Source organism: Strix uralensis, chromosome 1 (genome assembly GCF_047716275.1).
Source record: "Strix uralensis isolate ZFMK-TIS-50842 chromosome 1, bStrUra1, whole genome shotgun sequence".
Lineage (NCBI taxonomy): Eukaryota > Metazoa > Chordata > Aves > Strigiformes > Strigidae > Strix > Strix uralensis.
Window position 1 is genome coordinate 138,025,513 of NC_133972.1, and position 22,381 is coordinate 138,047,893.

General features: G+C 39.8%; 1 protein-coding gene across 1 annotated transcript in view; it reads right to left on the minus strand.

Annotated features, from left to right (window-relative positions):
- Window positions 1-550: 550 nt before the first annotated feature.
- The window catches only part of SLCO5A1 (solute carrier organic anion transporter family member 5A1), an 80,921-nt gene continuing 59,090 nt past the window's right edge, over window positions 551-22,381 (minus strand). The window contains exons 6-9 of the mRNA XM_074882674.1: window positions 17,371-17,530; window positions 13,540-13,781; window positions 10,272-10,336; window positions 551-9,040 (exon numbers count right to left, since the gene is read on the minus strand). Of these exons, the coding sequence (XP_074738775.1) occupies window positions 8,595-9,040; window positions 10,272-10,336; window positions 13,540-13,781; window positions 17,371-17,530 (913 nt within the window). The 3' untranslated portion in view covers window positions 551-8,594. The remainder of the gene's footprint in view (window positions 9,041-10,271; window positions 10,337-13,539; window positions 13,782-17,370; window positions 17,531-22,381) is intronic.

The window sequence follows — 22,381 nt, forward strand, 5'->3', positions numbered from 1 at the left end:
TGACACACACAGCCTGTGGTGTTGGGTGGCTGCGGGAATGGGGGAACCAAACCTGGATCAGCCACTTCTGACATGTGGGAGCTCTCTGTGGTATAGCCCTTCCCCACAAACCACATGGAGGTAGTCTGTTGATGTGGTCCAAATCAGAGTCAGGGAGTGAGCTAAGAACTAAGCAGTACGGACATCAGGAGTCCAGTCCTTGGGTTCATGCCCTGGCCCTCTTTCATTAAGCAGGTAGATGCACACAGACTTGTACCCTATGTATTTTTTCCAACTGTCCAATATCTATTTCAAACAAATTTGTATATCTTAGCATACAACTAATATCAATCAAATTTAGTGCTAGAGGAAATGGTGACATTTTACAGTTTATTTCTACATAATCAATACTTAGTTGTGATTCACTGGTCACTGAATTCAGTGGAAAGATTTGGTTTTGTCAGACTACACACTGAAAGACCAAACACTTCATCATCTGATCCAGAATGACTGTAGTTATCCACATACCTTTTTTACCACTTTCATTTTTTTGTCAGAAATAAACCACACATGATATGCTATTTTTTATTTTCAAATATCAAGTATTCAAGAGTTTGTTTTGTAAACACATGTTTACAACAGATGCTGACAATAGATTTCATTAATTGATGTGTTACACAGGTTTAAAATTATTCTAAGCTCTGCTGAGAAATAAATATCAATTAAAAAACCCCACAGAGGAGCCTAAAGTATGCAAAACAAACCGCATAAACCATTAGCCTCTTTTTACCACAGCACAGCACCCACACAGTCATACGGTCAGACATACTCTACAAATTTCCTTAATACTCTACACATCTGCTTAATAATGAGTTTTTTAAAAACTAAACAATTACAGGCAGTGTGCCCACTCCATGCTCCTAATATACTACCCCGACTGTTGCTGTTCTGCTTAACTAATTTGGTAGAGGTATGCACTGCAGCCAAGGGCAAAACTCCTGTTTGCTCAGTTGGGGAAAAGAACAGCTCTTCTTTGAGGAAAGCCTTCACTCAAACATGAAGGTCACTGACTCCCAGTTTTTTTCTTTTTTTTGTGTGGGTTTTTTTTTTTTTTGTACAGAAACTTAGTTTAGGATGTTTTTGTACATTTTCTTTGTTTTGAAATTTCCCTCCATGTTTTCAAACATGGAATTTGTACAAGAGGTAAAATTTCTGACCTATCAGTTGTAGGTGTACCTCTTAGTGCTATTTAGGATACAGCTGCCTCCTCTGCATGAGCAGTCAAGGCACAACACAAAATAATTACCTTTCAGAATTCAAAATGGAAGGGAAAAATTTTGTCTTCAAGGCTTTAAAACCAAAACCCTCTGTTTTATACCATAGCTCACTTTAAAGTTGACCAGGTTCTGCCTTTTTCCATTGCTAAAGGTAGAATTTGCTCTTATTCTACCCCTCTCTTTCTGGTTTTCCATAGAAGAACATTAATATTTCAGATCTGAATCCTCAATTTAATACAAACGCTTACAAACATTTGGTTAAGGCATCCCAGAATTTAGCCCAGTGTTTCTCGTCACTATAACAGAATTTATTTTCAGCCTCTGTTTAAGCAAAGTCACTTGCTACAGCAGGATGAATACATCCTACATGAGATTTCTGTGGTCTGTATAGCTTTTACCTTTACTGTTAGCGCTGGGTGAAATCCTACACTGCCTCCTGAAATGACTTTCCCACAGAAGAGCTAGGTAGGAGTTGGCCCACCAGGAATTACAAACACTGTCTTTGCTGGAGCAGTCCAGACTTTAAGAACAAAAACACATGAAGTTGCATCATTGACATGCCTTGAATATGTCATTTAAGTCATAGTGAATACATCATAAAATACTTCAGTACCTATTAGCACCACAGTGTTGTTTAGTCATTTGTCCAAAGATTATCAAGCTATCTCACCCTTCCTCAAGGTGAACAAAGTTTTGGATGCTTTTTGTAGCCCTTCATGAATCCCACAGCTTTTCACCTATTCTATATCATGAACAAAATGTTGTTACAGAATAATATTGTGACAACTGGTCTGAGATAGAAAAAATAAAAAAATACAGTACACACAATGGATAACATAATAATTAGATGAGTAGAATGGAACCTGAATAAATAAAGATCTATTTCATAACACTTGAAACCAAGAAAAGATTGGATCTATGAACTTGCAGAGCTACATCGGTGTTTAAAAGGCTGTATTAAGACAAAAGAAAATAGTTTATCTGAAGGACTGGAGGGGGGGTTGCTAAAAACTAGTTATTGACTGTAGTTAATGTAATAGATACAGCTATGGGATATGGATAGTGTTAGCTTTCATGTTTAATTTATGTGATATATTCTGTGGAAAGGATAGGGAATATTTCCTTCCTGAGGACCAGGTAGGCTTTCAAACCTTTGGCCACATAGTAACAAGTACTGGTGATAGTGTAAAGAAGATGAATCATGTGAACCCTGGCCATATGCTGAAGGCCCCACATCTCTATTCTGCAACAATGTTTACATGTAACCTTGTTGAAATTTTTTTTTTGTAAAACAAGATGTTATAAGAGAAAAAGAAAGCCCTAATTCTATACCAAAGAATGAATCTACCACCATGATGGTGACTGTCCATCTTCTCAGCACTCTAAAGAATAAACATGTCTATAAAAGCAAGTCCACTATGTGAAGAACCTGAAATGTGTTGATACAGATTTAATCTACAAGGGGCAAACACTCTGTCCAAAGCAATGACGATTCAGATTGTAGTCCAGATAAATCTCCATTACCAGGTGTTTTAAGCCCCTGAAAAGCAACCACAGTTAGATGGCTTCAACTGGGGGAACAGAGAAACTGCAGCATGCAGCATGGCATCTCCTATGACATTATAAAAGACACATTATTGAGAAAACAGAAAAAGATAAACTTGCTTAGGATATATTTTGTCTTTGATCTCTGAAAACAGTAGTAGTAACCAGTGAACAGAGTATAAAAGCTAAACAAACACTTAATATCACTTACTTCATGCATGCTTGCTAAAGCACCAGCTTGTTAACATCCAACCCAAGGTACTGGCCCAGTTCTTCAGCCTCATCATTGGACTGATGAGGCTGATAATCTGGCTCCAAAATAGCAGTAAGACACTTTGGACCTATTTATTATCAGTTTTATATCAATATAACACCATGAAGAGCTGTGGCATCACACACACAGGAAGTGTAGTAAGGCAGCAATTAATTCAGGCATTTGGGGGAAAAATCGCAAGAACAGTTCAGAAGGTGCTGACCCCTCTCCCAGCCATGCTGTCTGGAGTTACATAGAGCAGGCAGTGCTCTGCTCCATTTGTACAGGATAATGAAAATGTATCATCTGAACCTTTAGGTCCAAATTCTGTGAAAGGGCACAATTCAAACCTACAGCATTACTAGAGCAATGTCATTGGCTTTAAGGTCAGAAGGATGCCCTTATTTAATCTATCTCCCCACATAACACACAGATTTTCTGAGATTCATAAAATAAGTGAATGGCAGGAAGAGCTAGAATGTATCTTTGAGCATGTCCACTGTGGAATCGCTGGAGAACAACTAACATGTTGTGAGCAATCCAGACCAAGGGGCCTCACTGTAACAAGCTGCAGCTGTGTTCAAGGACATAAGCAAGGCCGAGACAGCCTGAGAAACTATATTCCTGGCCAAAAGATAAAGAAGTTGGACTGTCGAAAACAAGGGGTCTACCTGGGGGGAGAGCAGCACGTGAACACCACACTGGGACCAATCATAGAGGGCAAAAGGGCGCGTGAACAAGTAGCTTTAGCCATTTAGCAATAAGATAGTGGCACGTGAAGCTTTGTGATAGTGTATAAATTGCTGTGTAGCCTTTAATAAAGTGGCATCAACTTGATCACATTGATCGTCTAAGTTGTGTCCGGGACTTCCACGTCGGCAGTCCACAAAATATTTTGATTTTGAATTCTATTTGAAAATGAAAGCTTTCCTCCATTGCCAGATATATAAGTAGTCACATGTGAATGTCACAGGAGAGTACTTGAGTGCTATTTTGTGCTGTTCTGGTTGCAATGATCACTGAATCCATGGGGAAAAAAGCTCAGCATGGAAATTGTTCTTTGGGTGAATGAACTCTTTTTTGAATGCAGATGGGATTCAGTCCAATACTTACACACATGCATTATTTTTAAGTGCATTACTTAAGTATATAAATTTAAGTGTTCTGTTGGATCAGAGCCATCATGAATTAATAGTTAATGCTATGAATTAATAAGCTATATTTAAAAAAAAAAACATATATTTTTTTTAAACACTACACTCAAGTGTTTGTAACTAATTTAGGGCCTTTCAAACTCACATTTCTAACACCTAAGAGGAGATTTGTGTCCCTACTTCACTTAGAGAACAGCAAGTTCTGAGGAACTGCATGTTACTACATGCACTGTTAGAAACACAATGGCTGGTCAAAGAACTGAAAGTTTCCAATTAAATAGAAATTGCACCATAATATTCAACAAGTGTCTTGCAGCTGCTCACACTATACTGAAAGGATATAAAATGGCACCAGTTCCAAATTATACCATATTATATCCAGTATGCTTATAAGGAAGAAGGGAGACCAAAACCACAGGGCTTTTGCCTTGAACTGGAAATTGGGAGAGTCCCACTTTCCAGATATCCCAGCCCCCAAGAAGTCTATGAACCATCTCCTGAGGGTGCTATACTCATAAGCACTCAGGGCCATGACTACACCCTTTCTGAAGTTTTTCCCTTTCTGAGGAAACAAGGATGAATGGGAGGCTAAGCAGGGATGATTACCTGTTCAGTCAAGTCCATATATTGGGGCTACTTCTCCTTTCATGTCCCTCACTCTAAATCAGGGATACGTGGTGTAAGAGGAAATTAGTCTGTCCTTGTGATGGCATGATGGCACTTTGAACTTACAGTTAATCACCAACTGTCGTTCCTCCATATTATCCGTGGCTGGTTAACTGCAGGTGGCTGACTTGGGGATGCTACCAATAGCAGCCTGTGGGTGAGCAGGACCCCTGCTTTACCTTTTCTTGTACTCGCTGCTATTCAGCCTTTAGTGTTTGGGGGTAGAGAGGGGAAGTGGGAGAAATTACAAGTTAATGGAATTTTATATTCTACGGTCAAAGGATTCCACAGCAGGAAGACAGCATGGCCACCCTCACTGGGTGATAGATAAAGCTCCTTTTTTCTTCTTGTGAGTTGGTTTAGCACCACACATCGATCATGGCTACTGCTAGGGATGCACACAATTTCTCTGGCGATTCTGCTTCCTTCAGCAGTGACAACCTCAAGAAATAGTGTTTGTTCAGCAGGTCTTAGTCCATATCTCAGCCAGTGTTGACAATATTGGAATTGACTTCTCTAGGAAGTTAATGTGTTTCCCCTGCATGCCTTTATTGGCTTACTTTAGACTGTTACAGCTTACTCACAATAAAGCCTCCTTCAGGAATCAATCAAAAACTGGCCAGAGTTTGGGTTTTCTTTCTTTCAGAGGATGCTGATTTAATTAAGTGATTTTGTAGAAATATGTTCATATTGTCAAAATTATCTGTATCAAAAAATAGTAATGATTTTTTGTTGTTTTCCATATAATTTTGAAAGAAAAATTAAAAGCTATTGAAAGTATGTAAACAAGGCTTTTTCAGTATTTCCAAAGTGAACATCTTTCCCTCTACATTCCAGTTTCTCAAACATTTCAAAAAATGAATGTTTTTAGAAGTGTGTCAGGATTTCCTAAAAAGCAGGTGGTCTCCATTCCAACAAGCTCTGAATTCCCTTGAAATCAGCTTAGAAGTGGCAGCAGTTGCAGATGTGTCTCTTCTATCACTCTCATTCTCTGCCATCAGTGTCAGCTCCTGACAACTCTACAAGCCTAATCCGCTCTCCCTTGTTATTCACATGGAACAGAAGCACACAAGGAGGCATGAAATAGAATAGATCAGGATAGATGATTCATCTCTAGTCTTTTACAATTCCCTAAATGCTCTGTTTCTGAGGTATTTGAAAAGATTGTCGCTCTTCACCTCACCCCGTGGTGATTAAAATGGGTGAATTATTAAAATGGATGGGCAATGGGCTGCAATTACACTTTGTCCTACTACTTTGCCTCAATTTTTGCCATGGCAGGAATTTCTTAGCGCAAGAAGCATTTGAGACTGAAGCAAAAGGAGACTTTTTTGTTATCTATTCTGATCTCCCATGGCAAAAAAAAAATAAACCCAGTACCTCTGAACCAAGGAAATTTATTCCTTGGGATGAGAAATGTGGAAGCTAACATCTCAGGTGGCACATGTTGACTGAGGATGTATTATACCTGGTGGCTGCACAAGGGTAAAAAGTAATTTTCAGGCTTGACCCCAAAAAGCTCAATTATTAGTATGTACAGAATAGCAGGAAGTTATTAAAATGGTATTTCACTACAGTGTAGTTTGGGGTAGAAGCATCTGAGTTTGCAGACAGAGAGAGTGGGAATCATTACAAGCCACATAAAGGGACTGAGACGTTCTGAAAAAAGTAGCCACCATCTCAAGCAGGGGAACCAGCCCTGTGGGTAGTCCCATGTGCTGGTCAAAAAGAGACAGACATGAGGAAAGGCAGCCAGCAAAGGAGGAGAGGGAAATCTACTCCTCCCAGGACAACTCAAGGATGCCAAGGAGAGTACTGCCTTTAATTTCAAGGACTTAGCTCCTTATAATGTTTGATCAACTTACATATTATAAATTAAAAATTAAACCAGGAATAAGTCTGTTCAAACATATGTAGAAGTTCTGCTCTTTCCTATTTATTTTCACACAAGCTCTCTACATGGCAAAATCCAAACCTGACTATCACTGAGTCCTCTTAAAAGAGTGCTTTTAATTTCCTAAACTTCAAAGACTTTCCCCGCAGGGCAAAATATAGCTTTGACTTCCTAGTGTCCACCTGAAATCATTCTCTGCCCTTTGAGACATCATTAGTATATCATAAGCATGGCACTACAAAGCCTCCAGAGCAAGAAATGAAATGCCAAGTACATTTGATTAGAAAGTCTCAGTATCTCCTGGGGAGAAAACACACTACAGTAATTTGGAATAAGCAAAGGCCACATCACATCCTGTGAGTTCACACTTGCAGACAATTTCTATTCTTAGCTCTTCCCCTGGAAGGACAAAGGAGAGACGACTCATTCTTTGCCTTCACAGAAGCTTTCAATGAAGTTGAGAAAAGGAAAGGCAACCACATTTGGGACAAACCATACAACTAGGGTGTCCAGGCCTGCCCCACCAGCCTGCCCAGCACTGGGCAGTGGGAGAGGCAAAGTGGGGCAGAAATGAGAGGGACCCGGCATCTGAGCTGGCACCCCCTCCCCAGCTGTCCTCAGTGGCGGGGACCACAGCATCCCGGCGGTGCCAGGAGTGGAGGGGAGGGGACAGCCTCGTACCAGGCACCACTGCTTGCAGCCCACTTAAAGTGTCTCTCTGCTCACTCCTGCAGCAGGCAGCAAGCAGCGCCAGCCCGAAGCCCAGGTCATCGCACGCTGCGAGGGGCCTACCAGGTCCCAGGCAGCCACACATGAAATGAGGCCATCAGCTCTGCCTCGAGATTTCTTCACTGAAGCTGAACTAGACTGGAACACATTTCTGAAGGACAGCCAAGCTCTTCCTATCAAGCTATAACTGGTTATTTTCTTCTTCAGGAAATGTATGAATTTGACACTAGTAATGGCCACCCCAAATAACATTCAGAAATATGCACATATCCGCTCTTGTATGTGTGTATGATTCCTATGTCTTAATGTTATTATAAATTAATACCGAAGTTTTTTACTCCAAGCACTATACTTTCCTAGCCTGTGTACTTTGTGAAGAATAACTACATCCCATCAAATGAAAAATTAATGCACATTTTGACAGGATAAAGAAATTACAACTCAACATTTGCAAACATTACCCGATGCATAATTTTTGTATGGCTTAACATGTTATTAACAGTACTTTAAACCTTATGTTCTTTTTTAATTTAATGCTTATGTCTGAAAATAGCCCCTTTGAAATTCAGTTGCAGTAATGTCTTTAAAACAAACTTTAAACTTATTTTGCTGCACAATTATTCAAATAAGTTGCATAGTTTAAACAAGTTCAGTTGTGCTTTGTAGCAGAACTCACAGTAATTACTCATCTCTTAAAAATACAATTTACAGATGTGAAGTTGATGATACATTTAAGCATTTTTGTGACGTCTAGACATCAACGATATGAGTTTTTGTCACACTTTCACTGACTTCTGCTGTTTATAATACCTCAACCTTACATTGATATTAGGTCAGAGCATGGACATTTAATGGACACATCTGAAATAATTACAAACACAATTTTTTAAAACTCCATTGTCGGGAGGGGAGAAATAAGAACTTGGGTTGGTTTGAGGTATCCAGCCCTCAAGAACATGCTATGGTTGTTTGCATTAAGCTTTGTTGGTTTTATCACATGTTACATTTAGATTAAAAATAGAAGGCACAGGTGTTTTACAAGGCGCCGTAATTAAGTCAACCAACAAAACTAAATATTACATTACCAAGCCAGGGGTCTATATCTCAGCAGTGACTTCTTCCAATGCATTTTCATTTGGGGAATTTATTGCTTCTGAAAAAGGGCCGGGGTATGTCTGCGCTACGCAGTTCATTCCTTGTGCCACACTGATGTCTCCTCGGGAGCTGAAAGTAGGGCAGGACCTAGTCCGTGCATAGTTTTGTTGGGGTCCAGCTTGGCCAACCATCTCACTCACAGTGTTCACCGGCGAAGCCCTCCATCTCCGTCTCTGAAGTTGTTCTTCTTTACACTTAATGGAATACCAGGCCAGGAAAATAAAAAAGAATCCCACAAACTTGAGAGCAGCTGCCAACCCAAAGTAGACAAAACGAAACGAGGTGACATCGTATTCCCAACAAGATCCCTGTACGCCACAATCTTGTTGCCAAAGCATGCACGTGGTGTCAATAACAGCCCCAAAATAAATTGGAGTGGGAATGTAAGCTGAAATAAAAATAGCAACAGAAATAATATGTGTTATCATATAGTGGAAAACTTCTAAAGAAACTATATGCCTTAGCCAAACAGTGTAGGTCAATAATTTTTGAGATTTCTACGCTACTGTTTCACATGAAATGTAAAAAACATGGAAAACTAGTCAGTTGATCTTCCCACCAACACTACTTCTCCCACACATGAAATGTTCCACAAATGGGAAAGAATTCAAGCAAAGACGACAATGCAGCAGCACCTTAAAACAAGTACAGCTTCAATCTGTCATCCCCAAACAGCTCTTCTTGAACTACATGTCCCCCAAAAGAAAATCTAATGTTGCTCTCGGGAAATAAAATACAGGAGAGGAACAAAATATGTTGTTATCTCCAGAGTGTTACTTGCTGCACATACATTGCCCATGAGCTGGGAAAGAGCAAGATTTGCCCCTCTAGATTAAGGAGAAAAAGCCCCCAAAACCGCAAAATGTTTCTCTTACTGAAGATGGATGGAAGTGGTGAGACCACTAAAATTGTAAATTTTCTTTTGAATACATCTTCCTCAGAAACAGACTTTAACTTCAAAGGCTGATAAAAATGCAGCCAGCCCACTGAATGCTCCTGCTTTCTCCAGAAATACAACACCTTTAAGACAAGTCAGAAACGTCCTTCCTCAAAGAAAAGTTCCAGATGCAGCTACACAGGCTTCTCTTGTCCTCTTAGAATAGTCCTTGCTTGCTGTAGTCATATGTTTCATAGTAGCTGAACACCTGGAGTGTTCTTTATAGGCAGGATTTTAGAAGTTCAAGAGATTGAAAGAAACTACTTTGTGGAATAAAGACTTTTAACATATACCCTTTTTGCTTCAATTTGAATTAGACATTAAGTAGCAATTGCTTCTTACTTTAAAAATGCAAAGAGATATTGCTATTGCTGAAAGCAATAAAAATCTGTTTCTAGAAAAGAAAATATCCTTATAAAATAATGTTTAGTAACTATTAATTTTTAAATAAAATTTGAAACTGTAAAAATATCTCTTTCTGGGACAAAAAAGTTGTTCTAGAAAGTAAAAAAAAATTAAATACGTTCTGAGCTACAACATTTTCAGAAGGTATTAATTTTGGGTTTCTAATACAATTAGTCATGCAATTAATATCAGATTTATGGAATTTTAGTACTTTTATGGTATATTTAAGCAGAACATGGTGAGCCTTTACGGAATGCTGGGCAACTGTAAGACTTACCAAGAGTTCGTAATAAAACAAACTGCATTCCTAGTGCAAATGGCCGCTCCCCATCTTCCACAGACCTAGTAGGCGAAAAGAAAACTCCTCTGAAGAAACAGTCGTAACAGATAAACATTACGGTATGTTCCGGCTCGCTCTACCTCCTGGCTTTTTTCTGAGACAAAAAAAATCTTTCTCTAAATTTCTTCCATTTAGCTTCTAATATTGTTAACTCTTATTGTTAGGAAAAAATATAGCATGGCCCTCCTGTCCCTGTTTTATCAAAATCTCAATCATGTTTTTTAACCTTTCTTTACCTGTATAAGGCCTGTAGAATTTGATTCAAACCCATTAAGGAAATTTAGAGAATCCATCGAAAAGGTTTATGGCTTCTCATGTTAGTTTCCTGTTATTTCATATAACGTCTTACTTTATTTTTTTTAGCTTTTTCAGATAAATTAGAATTAATGGAGAATTAAGTTGCTGAAAACTGAACTCATCTTCTGATTTAACAGTTCTCTGCGTAGTATAAGCACTTTGGAGCTACTTCAGGAAAAATATCAGCAGAAACATCCAAACAGACTCTTTAAACACTGTTCCTTTTCAATATAAGTAATACAAGATTTCTTCCATTGATTTCAAAGGAAAAATGTCAAGCTTTCAAAAGATTAAACACAAAGTAATGACATTCCACAATGCAACTACAATTCTAGTAAACTGCAACTTTTCTTCTGATTTAAAAAATACTTGAAAATCTTAACCTAAAGGTCTGAAATTAAGATAGGCATCTTCTAATTACATTGTAATATAAGATAAAAACACACGAAAAGACTGCAGTCAAAGGAGTGCAGCTGTAAAAACAAGGTTTTGAAGTCAAGCACTCAGAAACTGAGAAACTGGAGAACCAACTTGGGCCATAATCTTGGACTGATGCACTGTGCACAATATGTGGTTTGGGACAGTGGGTGTCACTGTTCCTGTGTGTGTGACGTCTTTTTTTTTACTGAACATTACAAAATCCTGCTGGAGATGTCCCTTATGCACCTCATTATTGTGCGGCTCACTGCAACATTAATGTTCACTGATTGTAGTTTGCCTTTGCACAACTGCAGTGCAACGACAAGGTTTTATTATTATTATTATTATTATACAGGTGGAAAACCTGGAGACAGAAGGAATAAGGTCAGAAGTCTCTGAATTATAACAGCACTATACAGTAGTTAAGCTGCACACAGTAGTTGAGCTAAGGTTGCATGAGCAAGTGGAAGTCTGATGTCCCCACTCTTGAATGCTTGGCTTCACAGTCCTAACAATGATCCTTGCCATTTGTAGATTTTTTTAAAAGAAAACTGGAAGACAAATTCCACCATATGACATGGCACAGTCCTCCACGTGCCAGCAACAAGCGCCTGCATACACCTCAGCCACCTGAGCTGAGAAAATGACAGCAAGAGAGTGCTCATTCTTGCCCGGGATGAGACATAGATGCCTGCCAGTGGGTTTCAGAGCTGTGCTCACGGTTGAGCCTAAGGATAGCAAAGTCAAGTCCTGATCTGCCTCAGTTTCTAAAGCTCCATGACCTATTACAAAGATTTGCCATTCTTATTTTTATAAGGGACTAACTGTCAGCAGCAGCAGATCAGTAGTCTCAGAATATCAGAGGGAAGATATAAAGATCAAGAGAAAATCCCACTTGGTTGGGAGGACCATTCTTGCAGAAACAAAAGGCCCAAAACTGGTTTAAAAAAGCTCAATTTGGAGGGAGATTTTTCACAAAACCAGGTGTAAAGGTGTCGCTATGTTAGCAATTAAAGCAGCTCAAAAGAAGCAGATGTATATAGCTAAAGAGCTCATGCTGAGGACTTGACATCTACACCACAAGCATTTCAAGTTTTGTAGGGATTTACTTCAGATCAGCTCTAAGCTGGTCCCAGTGACTGAATGCCCATTTGCATCTGGATGTGTGCTTCTGAAGAGCATCTCAAACACTGCAATATGCTTCCTAGAGAGGTGGTCAATGCCCCATGCCTGTCAGTGTTTGGACAATGCCCTTAATAACAGGCTTTCATTTCTGGTCAGCCCTGAAGCGGTCTGGCAGTTGGAGCAGACAATCATTGTAGGTCCCTTCCAACTCAACTCAACTCAACTCTTCTCTCTTCTCTTCCTCTTCTCTTCTCTTCTCTTCTCTTCTCTTCTCTTCTCTTCTCTTCTCTTCTCTTCTCTTCTCTTCTCTTCTCTTCTCTTCTCTTCTCTTCTCTTCTCTTCTCTTCTCTTCTCTTCTCTTCTCTTCTCTTCTCTTCTCTCCTCTCCTCTCCTCTCCTCTCCTCTCCTCTCCTCTCCTCTCCTCTCCTCTCCTCTCCTCTCCTCTCCTCTCCTCTCTTCCAGCTCACCTCTGTCCGCAAGGAACTTACTTCTTGAACTCTGAGAGCTCTTCAGCTTCAGATTCCAAACCGAGTCAACATCTTTGCACCACTCTCTTTGTTCCTCTGTTACAGGTGTGTTTATAAATCCTAGTAAATAATTATCTTTTTCCTCTAATTCTTTCTCCTCCTCTTTTAACAACAGCAACATATATTATACAAATACAAATTTATTTTAGCAGTAGACTATATTTTCTTTCAGCTCACTTTTCTTTAAAAAATCAAACTGATCACTTACAGAAGCTGTATTTTAAAAGGACAAAGATGTGATAATGTTTATCAGACCAGATGGCAAAGATGGGAAAAGCCAATCCAAAAACCTGAATGCTTTTTTTCAAATGGACAAATAAATGTCAATACCTTTCCCTACAACTGTGTTGTTCTCTATCCTTAAATGACCACAGTGACAACAACACTACTACAGTACAGGTTCAAAATTCTTGTGAAGAAAAAAAGGGAAGACTCAAAACCAGGCATGTGGCAGGAATGAACCATTTTAAGAAAGAGAAAAGGATAATTTTAAATACTAACTTTTTTCATTTGCATTTGAAAACCCAAACCATTGCTCTAAGAAGGTTGAAAAATTTCTTCAGGAGTAATCCTTTTCCTACACGATGCTTTTACTTGTTCTTTCGTTATAGCACCTGGAAACTGCTGGGCACTTCATGCATTCTGAAGTGGATTATCGTGTCACATACTCTAAACACAAGCAAGTTCCACCCTATCCATGTCAGCCCTATTCTATTCATCTTTTAAGGATACATAAGCTTGAAGGAGCTTGGCTGCATTGCCCCAGCCTCTTGTGACACAGGCACTGGTGATAGCGGGCACAGGAAAAATACTTAAAAAAACATAACTGAGCTCACCTGAGTGTCACTATGATTGCTGATGGTTGGGCGCAGGCTGTTATAAGGGTAACAATGAAGAGAAATATCAGGAACGGGATAAGCGTGTTGCAGGTTCGATCACACTTCCCAGAAACAGCATAGCCGTTCTCATTCAGATAGGTTTTAACAATAACCAGCCGGAGCTGACTGCGCTGGCCCACCGTCGGCGGAGTGATCACCTGGCGACTCTGGACACAGGCACATTCTGTGTAATTTCTTACCTGGGGACAACAAAAAAGAACATTTCCACATGAAAAACTGCTGCGAGAAAGACATTGAACAGAGACGTGGTATGACCGTCCCACAGTACTTCTCAATCAGGAATCTTCTGTCTCTAGCATCATTACACCAAGTACAAGCAAAGTTACCACTCCAAGTATTTTTAAAGCTGGCCAGAACTCTCTATGAGACTGCCTTTCCTTGCTTTTTTTAGGCTGAGTTTAAAAAAATTCTGGAATATTTTTGGAAAATTCTGCCGAAACAATTCAATCACTTCTGACAGGGAGACTGGAGAAAAAGGTTATTTTTATTGTATTACAAAAACTGTGAGGAAACACTCTTTAAGCAGCACTGACAATGCCATATTCTGGAATTTGGCAGGCTGTTGACTTTCATATTCAGAAGGTGTATTATGTCATCTCAGTGGAAGTCTACCCAGATTTGGCTAAAGAGCCACAAGCTGCACTTCACACTTGAAGCCCAGGACCTTCCAGCTGGATGTGGGTGTGGGGTGTGGATGGGATGTGGAAAGGAGCAAAACCCGAGAATAAGCGGAAAGCAGAGACTTAAACAGTGAGACTGGAGGACATGAGGGATTCCTGAATGGACAAAGAAGCTGAAATTAGGATGAAGAGACTGAATAAAGAATTGGCATTTCACAGGCACAAGTGACTGTCCATTTGAACAAGGTAAGGACAAGCTAGATAAGAAATAGCTTCCTGTCACATTTATTCTACTACTGGTTTCAACTAATCTAATGGCACAGGGGTGTGCAGCAGATCAGAATACACTGGCGCTAGAGAAGAAACAGGTCAGGACCCATGTGATGATACAGGAAGGTTTTGGTTTCAATGTTTGCCTTCATAAAACCTAGGACCACACATGCACAGAAGCCACATTACAAGACCATCTTAAGGTTGCAAATTTAAGCAATTGGGACATCAGGAAATATCCAAATTATGGTTGCTTGTCAACTCTAATGCATACCTTTTTATGTGTTTGTGCTATGACGTGGCCTCACATTTTCTTCCCATGCGATTTAGCTGAGCATCTAATAGTATATCAATTTATCCAGTAATTTACCTCCCATTTTTAAAATGTGGCTCCAGGTATTTTTTTCTTCACACTAAACATATTCCACTACAAAGACAGAACGGCTCACATTTCATATGGATTTTTCTATCACACTCACCACTATAGCTTAACTCTTTCAAAAGGGAGTAATTTATCTTCAAAACAGTTATGAGGCACTGATGTTGTTATCTCTATTTTGTAGCTAAGTAACTAAAATAGATCAAAAGTTTCACAAATGTGGGTGACTAATTTGATACAATTGGGATCATTTTTTTCAGAACATTTTCCATTATATACAACTTAATATATTCTAAACATAGTTTTCATGCCTTCAGATACAGATTTAGTCACTCGGTGCTTCTATAAATGGCACTTCTGGTTATTGTTCATGTCCATCATCCAGAATATGAAGAATACAAGATTGATGATCAACTGGGAGAAGTTTTGTTTAAGTGACTTGCCCAACATCATTTAGGAATGAAGGCATTGACAGAATTCAGCTTCCTAAGGCAGGACTCCACTCTCTAATATCACATGAGTATCTGCTTTCTTCCTACAGTCCCTCACCTTAATCTTCCTATTGCTTCCAAATGCAAATGCCAAATAGGCATCCTACAGAAAACAGTCATCTTTACTACACAATCTTGGTTCATCACCAGAGAAACCAAGTCTGTGTACTAAATGAGACAGACATGACACAACAGAAAAGCTAGAGTATAAGAATATATATATAAAACAGGTATGAACTGGCATCCTTTTCTCCTACTTCCAGTTTTAAAATGGTTAATTTTGAAAACACTGTATGGTATAAACTTAAATCCAAATGTCATAGGTTAGCAACATTTCATGTGTTACACAGTGGCACAAGTTTACATTTGTTGTTTTTAAAAGTACCCTACATAAAGCATTATTTAATGAAGAAATGCATTTTCCTACCAATGTCGGCCCTATTCTATTCACCATTAGCTACCGAGTTAAAACTTCAGGCCATGAAGGATCTTTTCTTAAATCATAAGAGGAGATAGCATATTTCAAAATCTGTAGTGAAGAGCACATACTCCCAAAGTACCTCCCTACTAAATGAATTAATGTGCCTGTATCAGATGAAATGTAGCAAAGATCAAATCTATGTCTCAATCCAGCAAAGTACAAATAAGATTTATATAGACACTGAAAGTTAGCCACAGGCCTACATCACAGGCTTTTCCAACTGGGTCAAAGCAATCTTTTACTACAAAACAACAAGATACTCTTAAAAAAAAATGTAAAGGAAACTAATCTGCTCTCAGTGGCATCTATGTATGAACCTGCATTTTCAGACCATTATCCAGTCAACCTGAGAAAGCACAGCACTGGACCTAACATCCTCCTGTTTCACAGACTGGCTCAGGACTGCAAATCATGAGACTGATACATTATAAATAAGCTTTCTGGAAAGCACAATCAAGTCCTGAGAAAATCAATGTTTACATTACTTCCTGTCTTTCTTAATTATCCTTTTTTAAAGGACAGTGGTGTAACAGAAGAAATTTGAGTTTGTTTTTTGTATGAAACGAGCACGACCATAATGCTCTGTTGCTATTTAGGTCAGAGTCTACTTTTCAACTATTTTCATGTGCCCAGTCCTGGAAACTGCCAAATTTCCATGGTGTGATTTTACCAGCAGGACACCCTTTCCAAGTCCAGCATAGCTGGAAGACTCGGCTGTAACAGGCAATGTATTTCCAAGAAAGAAAGTGGATTATTAACATTCTTTAAGTTCTGGTTACTTGAGTTCAATGACAATCTCTTCATTTAGCCTGGAAGAGGTTTAGAGAAAGGTTCTGAGAATGGCCAAACTATTTTACAAGAACAGAATACCTGGGCAGTCTTAACCTAGCCATACAAATAAAACACCTATAAATATATTGGTGAAAGTGCAACAGATACTTACGCAAAATGACAAGGCTGACACAACCACCAATGACTTTAAACAGACCATAACTAAGTTTAAGCAGGAGTTTAAAACACTTCCAACTACCTGAAAAGTTCTTCCTTCCATTCAGACAGGGAGCCAAAAAAAACCCCAGAACTGCTCTTAAGAGTAACACTGATGAGCTTGTGGAAAGACAGTGTTAGATGGCTGCCTATGTTAGCAGAAAACTGAATTAGATGACACTGACTCAAGGTCCCATCTCCAAGCCCGACAGGAACACCAGACACGCAGGCCACTGCCATCGGGGACTTCAGAGTCTGCACTGGAAACCGCCCCTCCCTACCCCATGGCACTTGTTTGGAGGATTCACTTGGTACAAAAGAACATGTGCATCAAAATTGTATGTAACGGAAAGGAAGGGAGGTGGGACCATGCAATAGCAACATTACAAGCCTTTCAAAACATGGAAAGACTCACACAGCAGCTTCTCTGAAGCTTAGAGGGGGGATGCTTGTGCTAGAAACAGCAGTTGTCCATCTGCATCAGTCCCGAGGGCTTACTCATAGGTTGTATGTGGGTGGGTGGGTGGGTGAAGCACTTACCCCTGTGCTATGGTTTCCACCATTGATGCAGCCAGCTAGGCAAGGATTAAAATACGTTATTCCATCTGATCCACAGACAGGCTCGTATTCATGAATCTTACATCCACAGTTAACATTACAGCTCCCAGTCAGATTCCTGTGGGCCATGGCAAGAGTGGGACTGAAGAAAGGAGAAAGAACATACTAGTAGAGCAAGCACAGATATCCTCTGTTCAGAGGTAGAAAACATCCTACTCATTAACTCTGGAACTGAGAGTTGATTATCAGAGAGAGACTGCTAGATTATACACATGATTTAAACAATATAGAACACTCAAGGCACCCCTGCCATCAACTAAAAACACAATAAAAAAATAACATTTAAAACTCACATCTTACTTGCTTAGGTAATAGTTGTATTTCTCCCGTTTTTTCCCTTTAAGAGTTAAGGCACCACTATTTTATATGTCTCTCTAAAGCTGCAGCAATTTGTTGTTGATTGCTAGTGAAGGACTCAATGTAAGCATTATGTGAACTAATAGGCATCTCTTCCCCACATACCAACAACCATTCAGAAAACTTAATGGTTGTATTATTTATATGTATATGTGAAATCTACAGAATGCTCTCTAGATCTGGAGGAGTGCTGTGCTTTTAATAAATGTCTGTAGAAGAACCACTATTCTGCTTCCCTGGACCATTCCCCAAAATCTTGCCAAAGCCCAACTTTCTAGGTCCTCCCCAGAAGGGTCTGCCGGTATGCTCAGAAAGAACTCAAGGGAATTTCAAAGCTGAAGCACACGCACACATCAAAAAGCAGGCTTTTCATTATCAAACACTGCTGCTCTGAACAGGTGGTTGAACAGATCTCAACTGCCACAGCAAGGAACTTTATCAACTCTTCACTGGCAAGTGCCATGCCAGCCTGAGCACGTCCTCACCATGGGATGAATGTGCAAAGGGACTCCAACCAAGATAGCAGCTCATGGCACTCATCTGAGCTCAGTGACTCATGTAACAAGGCCTGAATGAAGCACTGCACTAAGACAGCTACAAGTCTCTCCTGATTCACCCTCTCCTCCCGCTAACACCTCTGCATGGCACATCTGGGCCCTGTCTAGAGAGAGCAGGTCACTCAGAAGCAGTTTTGGGCCCCACAAATGGCACTGCCCTGGGTGCTGGGAGTCCCAAAGTAAGACAAACTCCTAAAACAGAACCAACACCTGATATCCTGAGCTGCCAAGGGGCAGCCAGTACAAACCACTGAGTGCCAGTGTGCAACTCATGGCTGGAACTGAGATTTCATAAACACATAATCCCACTGTCACTCTATTTTACTATATCAGTTGTACCATTGTAGCTCAATCCAGAAGTGACAAATGCCTTAGTAATAGCAGTGTCCATATCTGTAAAATCAGAGTCTTCATCAGAATATGATAGGGGAAAAAAACCCCACTGATCAAATGGTGGTTTTTGCTACCAGTAGAAAGAAATCAATGCTGGTTACAACTGACTACCAGCTGTGACCATCACAGTTTTTGACTCAGGTTGACTAAGTCACACAGTCACCAAATTATCCAGCTCCCATCTTAGATACCATATCACTTCAGCCCTGCCCAAAAGAATTCTCAGGTCACTTAAAAATGCCCAGCTTTGGGCACAAACCCTGGAGGAGACACTCAGCTACTCACTGAGCTGAAGGAAAGCCCAAGGTGACTGGACTTTTGACATTCCTGGTAGAGTAAGGGCTTGAGTACAAAACAAAGGAGGAAGAGCGATAACAGGTACAAAGGCAACCTCACTGAAAGAAAAGAATAGTAAAAGCCCCTACATAACTGTATATACACATTCTGATTATAGAGAAACAGAGGGAGTTGGAATGAAAGTGTTAAAGAAAGAAAATATGGACACTAGTTTGTTTAAAATCAGACTGGCATAATTGGACCCACTGTATACAGAGCTAATATCAGAGGATGTAAGTTGTCAAATCTCCATTATCTAGAAGCTCCTCATTAATGAGGAAGTAGTTGATGATCATATCATATTTTTCTGACAAATAACTGGTCTGAAAACCCATTTACTTTTAGTCAGCATATTTTCTTGAAAACCTCAGACTAGTTTTTAAAGAGCTGCTATACTAGCTTTGGCCCTTTCAGTTAATGGGATTGCTTAGATGAGTTTTATAGCATTGGTTTTTTTCCTTGGCTGGCTAAAAGCTAATTGAAAACTTATTTTTGTACGCGTAAACTTTTAGAAACACATGAAAATGGCTGTTGAGACCACGGTTGTCTCTTCACCAGTATCCTGTCTCTAACAGTAGCCATAAGAAGATGACTAGAGAAGAGCAAGAACAGGGCAAGTAACTTCCCCCAGAGTATTCTCTCAGACACTAATGAGTCTCAGTCCAAAATATTTTCTAAGCCTGATGTGGCTTTTTCATTAATAAGCCTGAACTTGTTTTTCCCTGTACTTCTCCCATTGAGATTAGATTTTTTGCATCTACAATACCTAACAGCAAGGAATTTTTAACAGCCCACAGCCTGTTATACAAGCTGTTGTTTGTTTTAAACCTGGCTCTTACTATAGTGCTTTATCTGACAACCCCTACTTCTACTACTTTGCTTGTAAACTCTGAACACATGAAGGCTCCTGAAAAAATAAACTTAAGGGGTTCCTATGGCCAACATGAAAATATTTGCAAGCCCTAGTGAAATCTTGTAGTTCCAATTAAATAATCTAATATTAACTAATCTAAACTAATCACATCTAGTATTACCTGAAGGCATTATGCCAGAAGTTACCTGATAGTATAGGCATAAAGTATCACCTTTTATCCATGCTATTACTGAACATGCTAGCTCAGGTACCAAAAAGAAAATAACTGTTCCGCTTAGATATATATGCAGACATACCTTGAAATGTAAGTCACTTTCTGCTGTCTTCATGCAGCCAAATTATAACAAGCATGAACTTTTAAATGGCCCATATTATATTTATACTTATTTTTACTACACTTGGCCATGCTCTCTATCTTGTTTCAGGCTGATAAATTAATTTAATAAGTGGAAAAGCGAGAGTCTGCAGGGCGGTTTCTTGCTGGTTCAATTTTCTGCATCTCATTTGGAATTTCATCTGGGTTTAAAATACTGCCAGCAACATGAATGCATTAAGGCAATGGAAAAGTTGCCTGAATGACCTTATTCATACCAATTTATTTCCAAGTGATACAGTTAGCGGAGGCTAGGGACCCTAGCTCATATTTCCTAAATACTTTTCTGTCTAAAGAAATCACAGTTCCTGAATTCTGCACCTGCGCTCCCTTTACCACATCAGGTGATTCCAAGTCACTGAAAACTGAAAAGCAGCTGATATCAACATTTTCACCTGAAGCTTCTCCTGTTACTTAGGAAAACCTCCATTTTATTATGTTACTTTCTGTCATAGATGCACTCTAGGCTTGTAAGTGCTAATTTGTGTCTTAAAGTACCCAAATGTTAGGGACTGCAATATACAGTACTGCAATGTGCAAGTTTTTCAGAATATAGAGGGCCAGTTTCAAGCCACTTATTTTATGGGCTTTAATTTGCAATACCTAAACCTGAATGTTTTTAGTCCTTCCATGTACCAAAGTCAGAAAGGCAGGTTCTGTAAGGAATCAAGACAGCTGGCACTTCTGAAGATCTCCAGAAATTCAGGACATTGGAAGTGAGGGCCTGACCTCCCTTCAATGACTTTCTGACTGGTACTCTGGCTAGGGAAGGTGAGACAGAAGCTGAAAGTGATGGCAAGACCAGATCAGAATTGGGTCTAGAGACATCAGAAACAGACTCAGTCCACAACAGCTCTTAGCAGTGATGGAGCTGACCTTGGACTCAGCCAGCTGAACTTCTTAACTCAGGTGACCAAGCTCCTAGAAGTAGGGGGTTGCAATCTGCACCCTGACACCGTACAGAATACCGGTGCCCACTAAAGACAGCTCAGTGAGTTCCTACACATGGAGCAAAAAGCTGTGCCTTTGTGCTGATAGCCCTCTTGAGACAGATCACATTTCATGGATTTATAACAGATCTCTTCTGAAGTGGAGGAGGAATCTTCCTCTTCTTCACCAGCTCTACAGTTGCCTGAGGCGGGAACACTGGGGTTCCAGGTCCTCCTCAAATTGAAGGGGTTCAAACCTACATCTCATTGATGGATGTTCTTATCAGCAAGCTCCAGAATGGCATTTCTTTCCATCCTTTCTGCTGTAGCTGAACGTGATCTCAGGCCTGTCCATGTCTCCTCATCAACAACTCTTTACTGTTATATCTACAAACAAAACCTGGAGCAGTAACCAGGACTGAAGCCATTTCTTCCAAGGCATATCTCCTTTCAGAAGGTTTTTAAGTTAGGTTTCTCTCTTGCTTACTCTTTTTCCTTCTTCTGCATCTCTACACATTTCTCCTTTTTCCTCCTTTCTCTTCCTTTGTATCCACCATCAATTTTTGCAGCCGTGATGGTGGTCTTGGGGACATCAGGAGTTCAGGGTCAGATTCTCTCTGACTAAATTGCTGGATAAAGGCTACCACATAGAAGGCGAGCAGCTTTTGTAGCAACCGATTTATTGACTTCCCAGCAAAACCACACTGTCAGGCAGTTCTTATCTCCTTCACAGTAACTTAAACACAGTGGCCAATGCTAATAAAGTGGGTATCAGCAGGAAACACAAACACACCCCTTATGGATCTGGACATATTTCAAATGCTCCCTTCTCATCTTTGAGTCACAGCAGGTTAAACATCGGCACTTACCTGGCTCCCTAAAACCACACGAGTTTGTGCTTTGTCACTGGGAGAACTCTGGCCAAAATACACACAATAGCTTATTTCACTTCAGTAATCCTTGAGAATAGGTAACTATACTAATCTCTGAGATTGAAGAGTACAAAATATGCTTAATCTGGGTTTTGGAAAGAATTCACATATTTCAAACATGTCCCAAAGTTCTTCTTCAGTCAATGCACTCCCCTACTTTCTCCACAGTGGTCACAATGGCA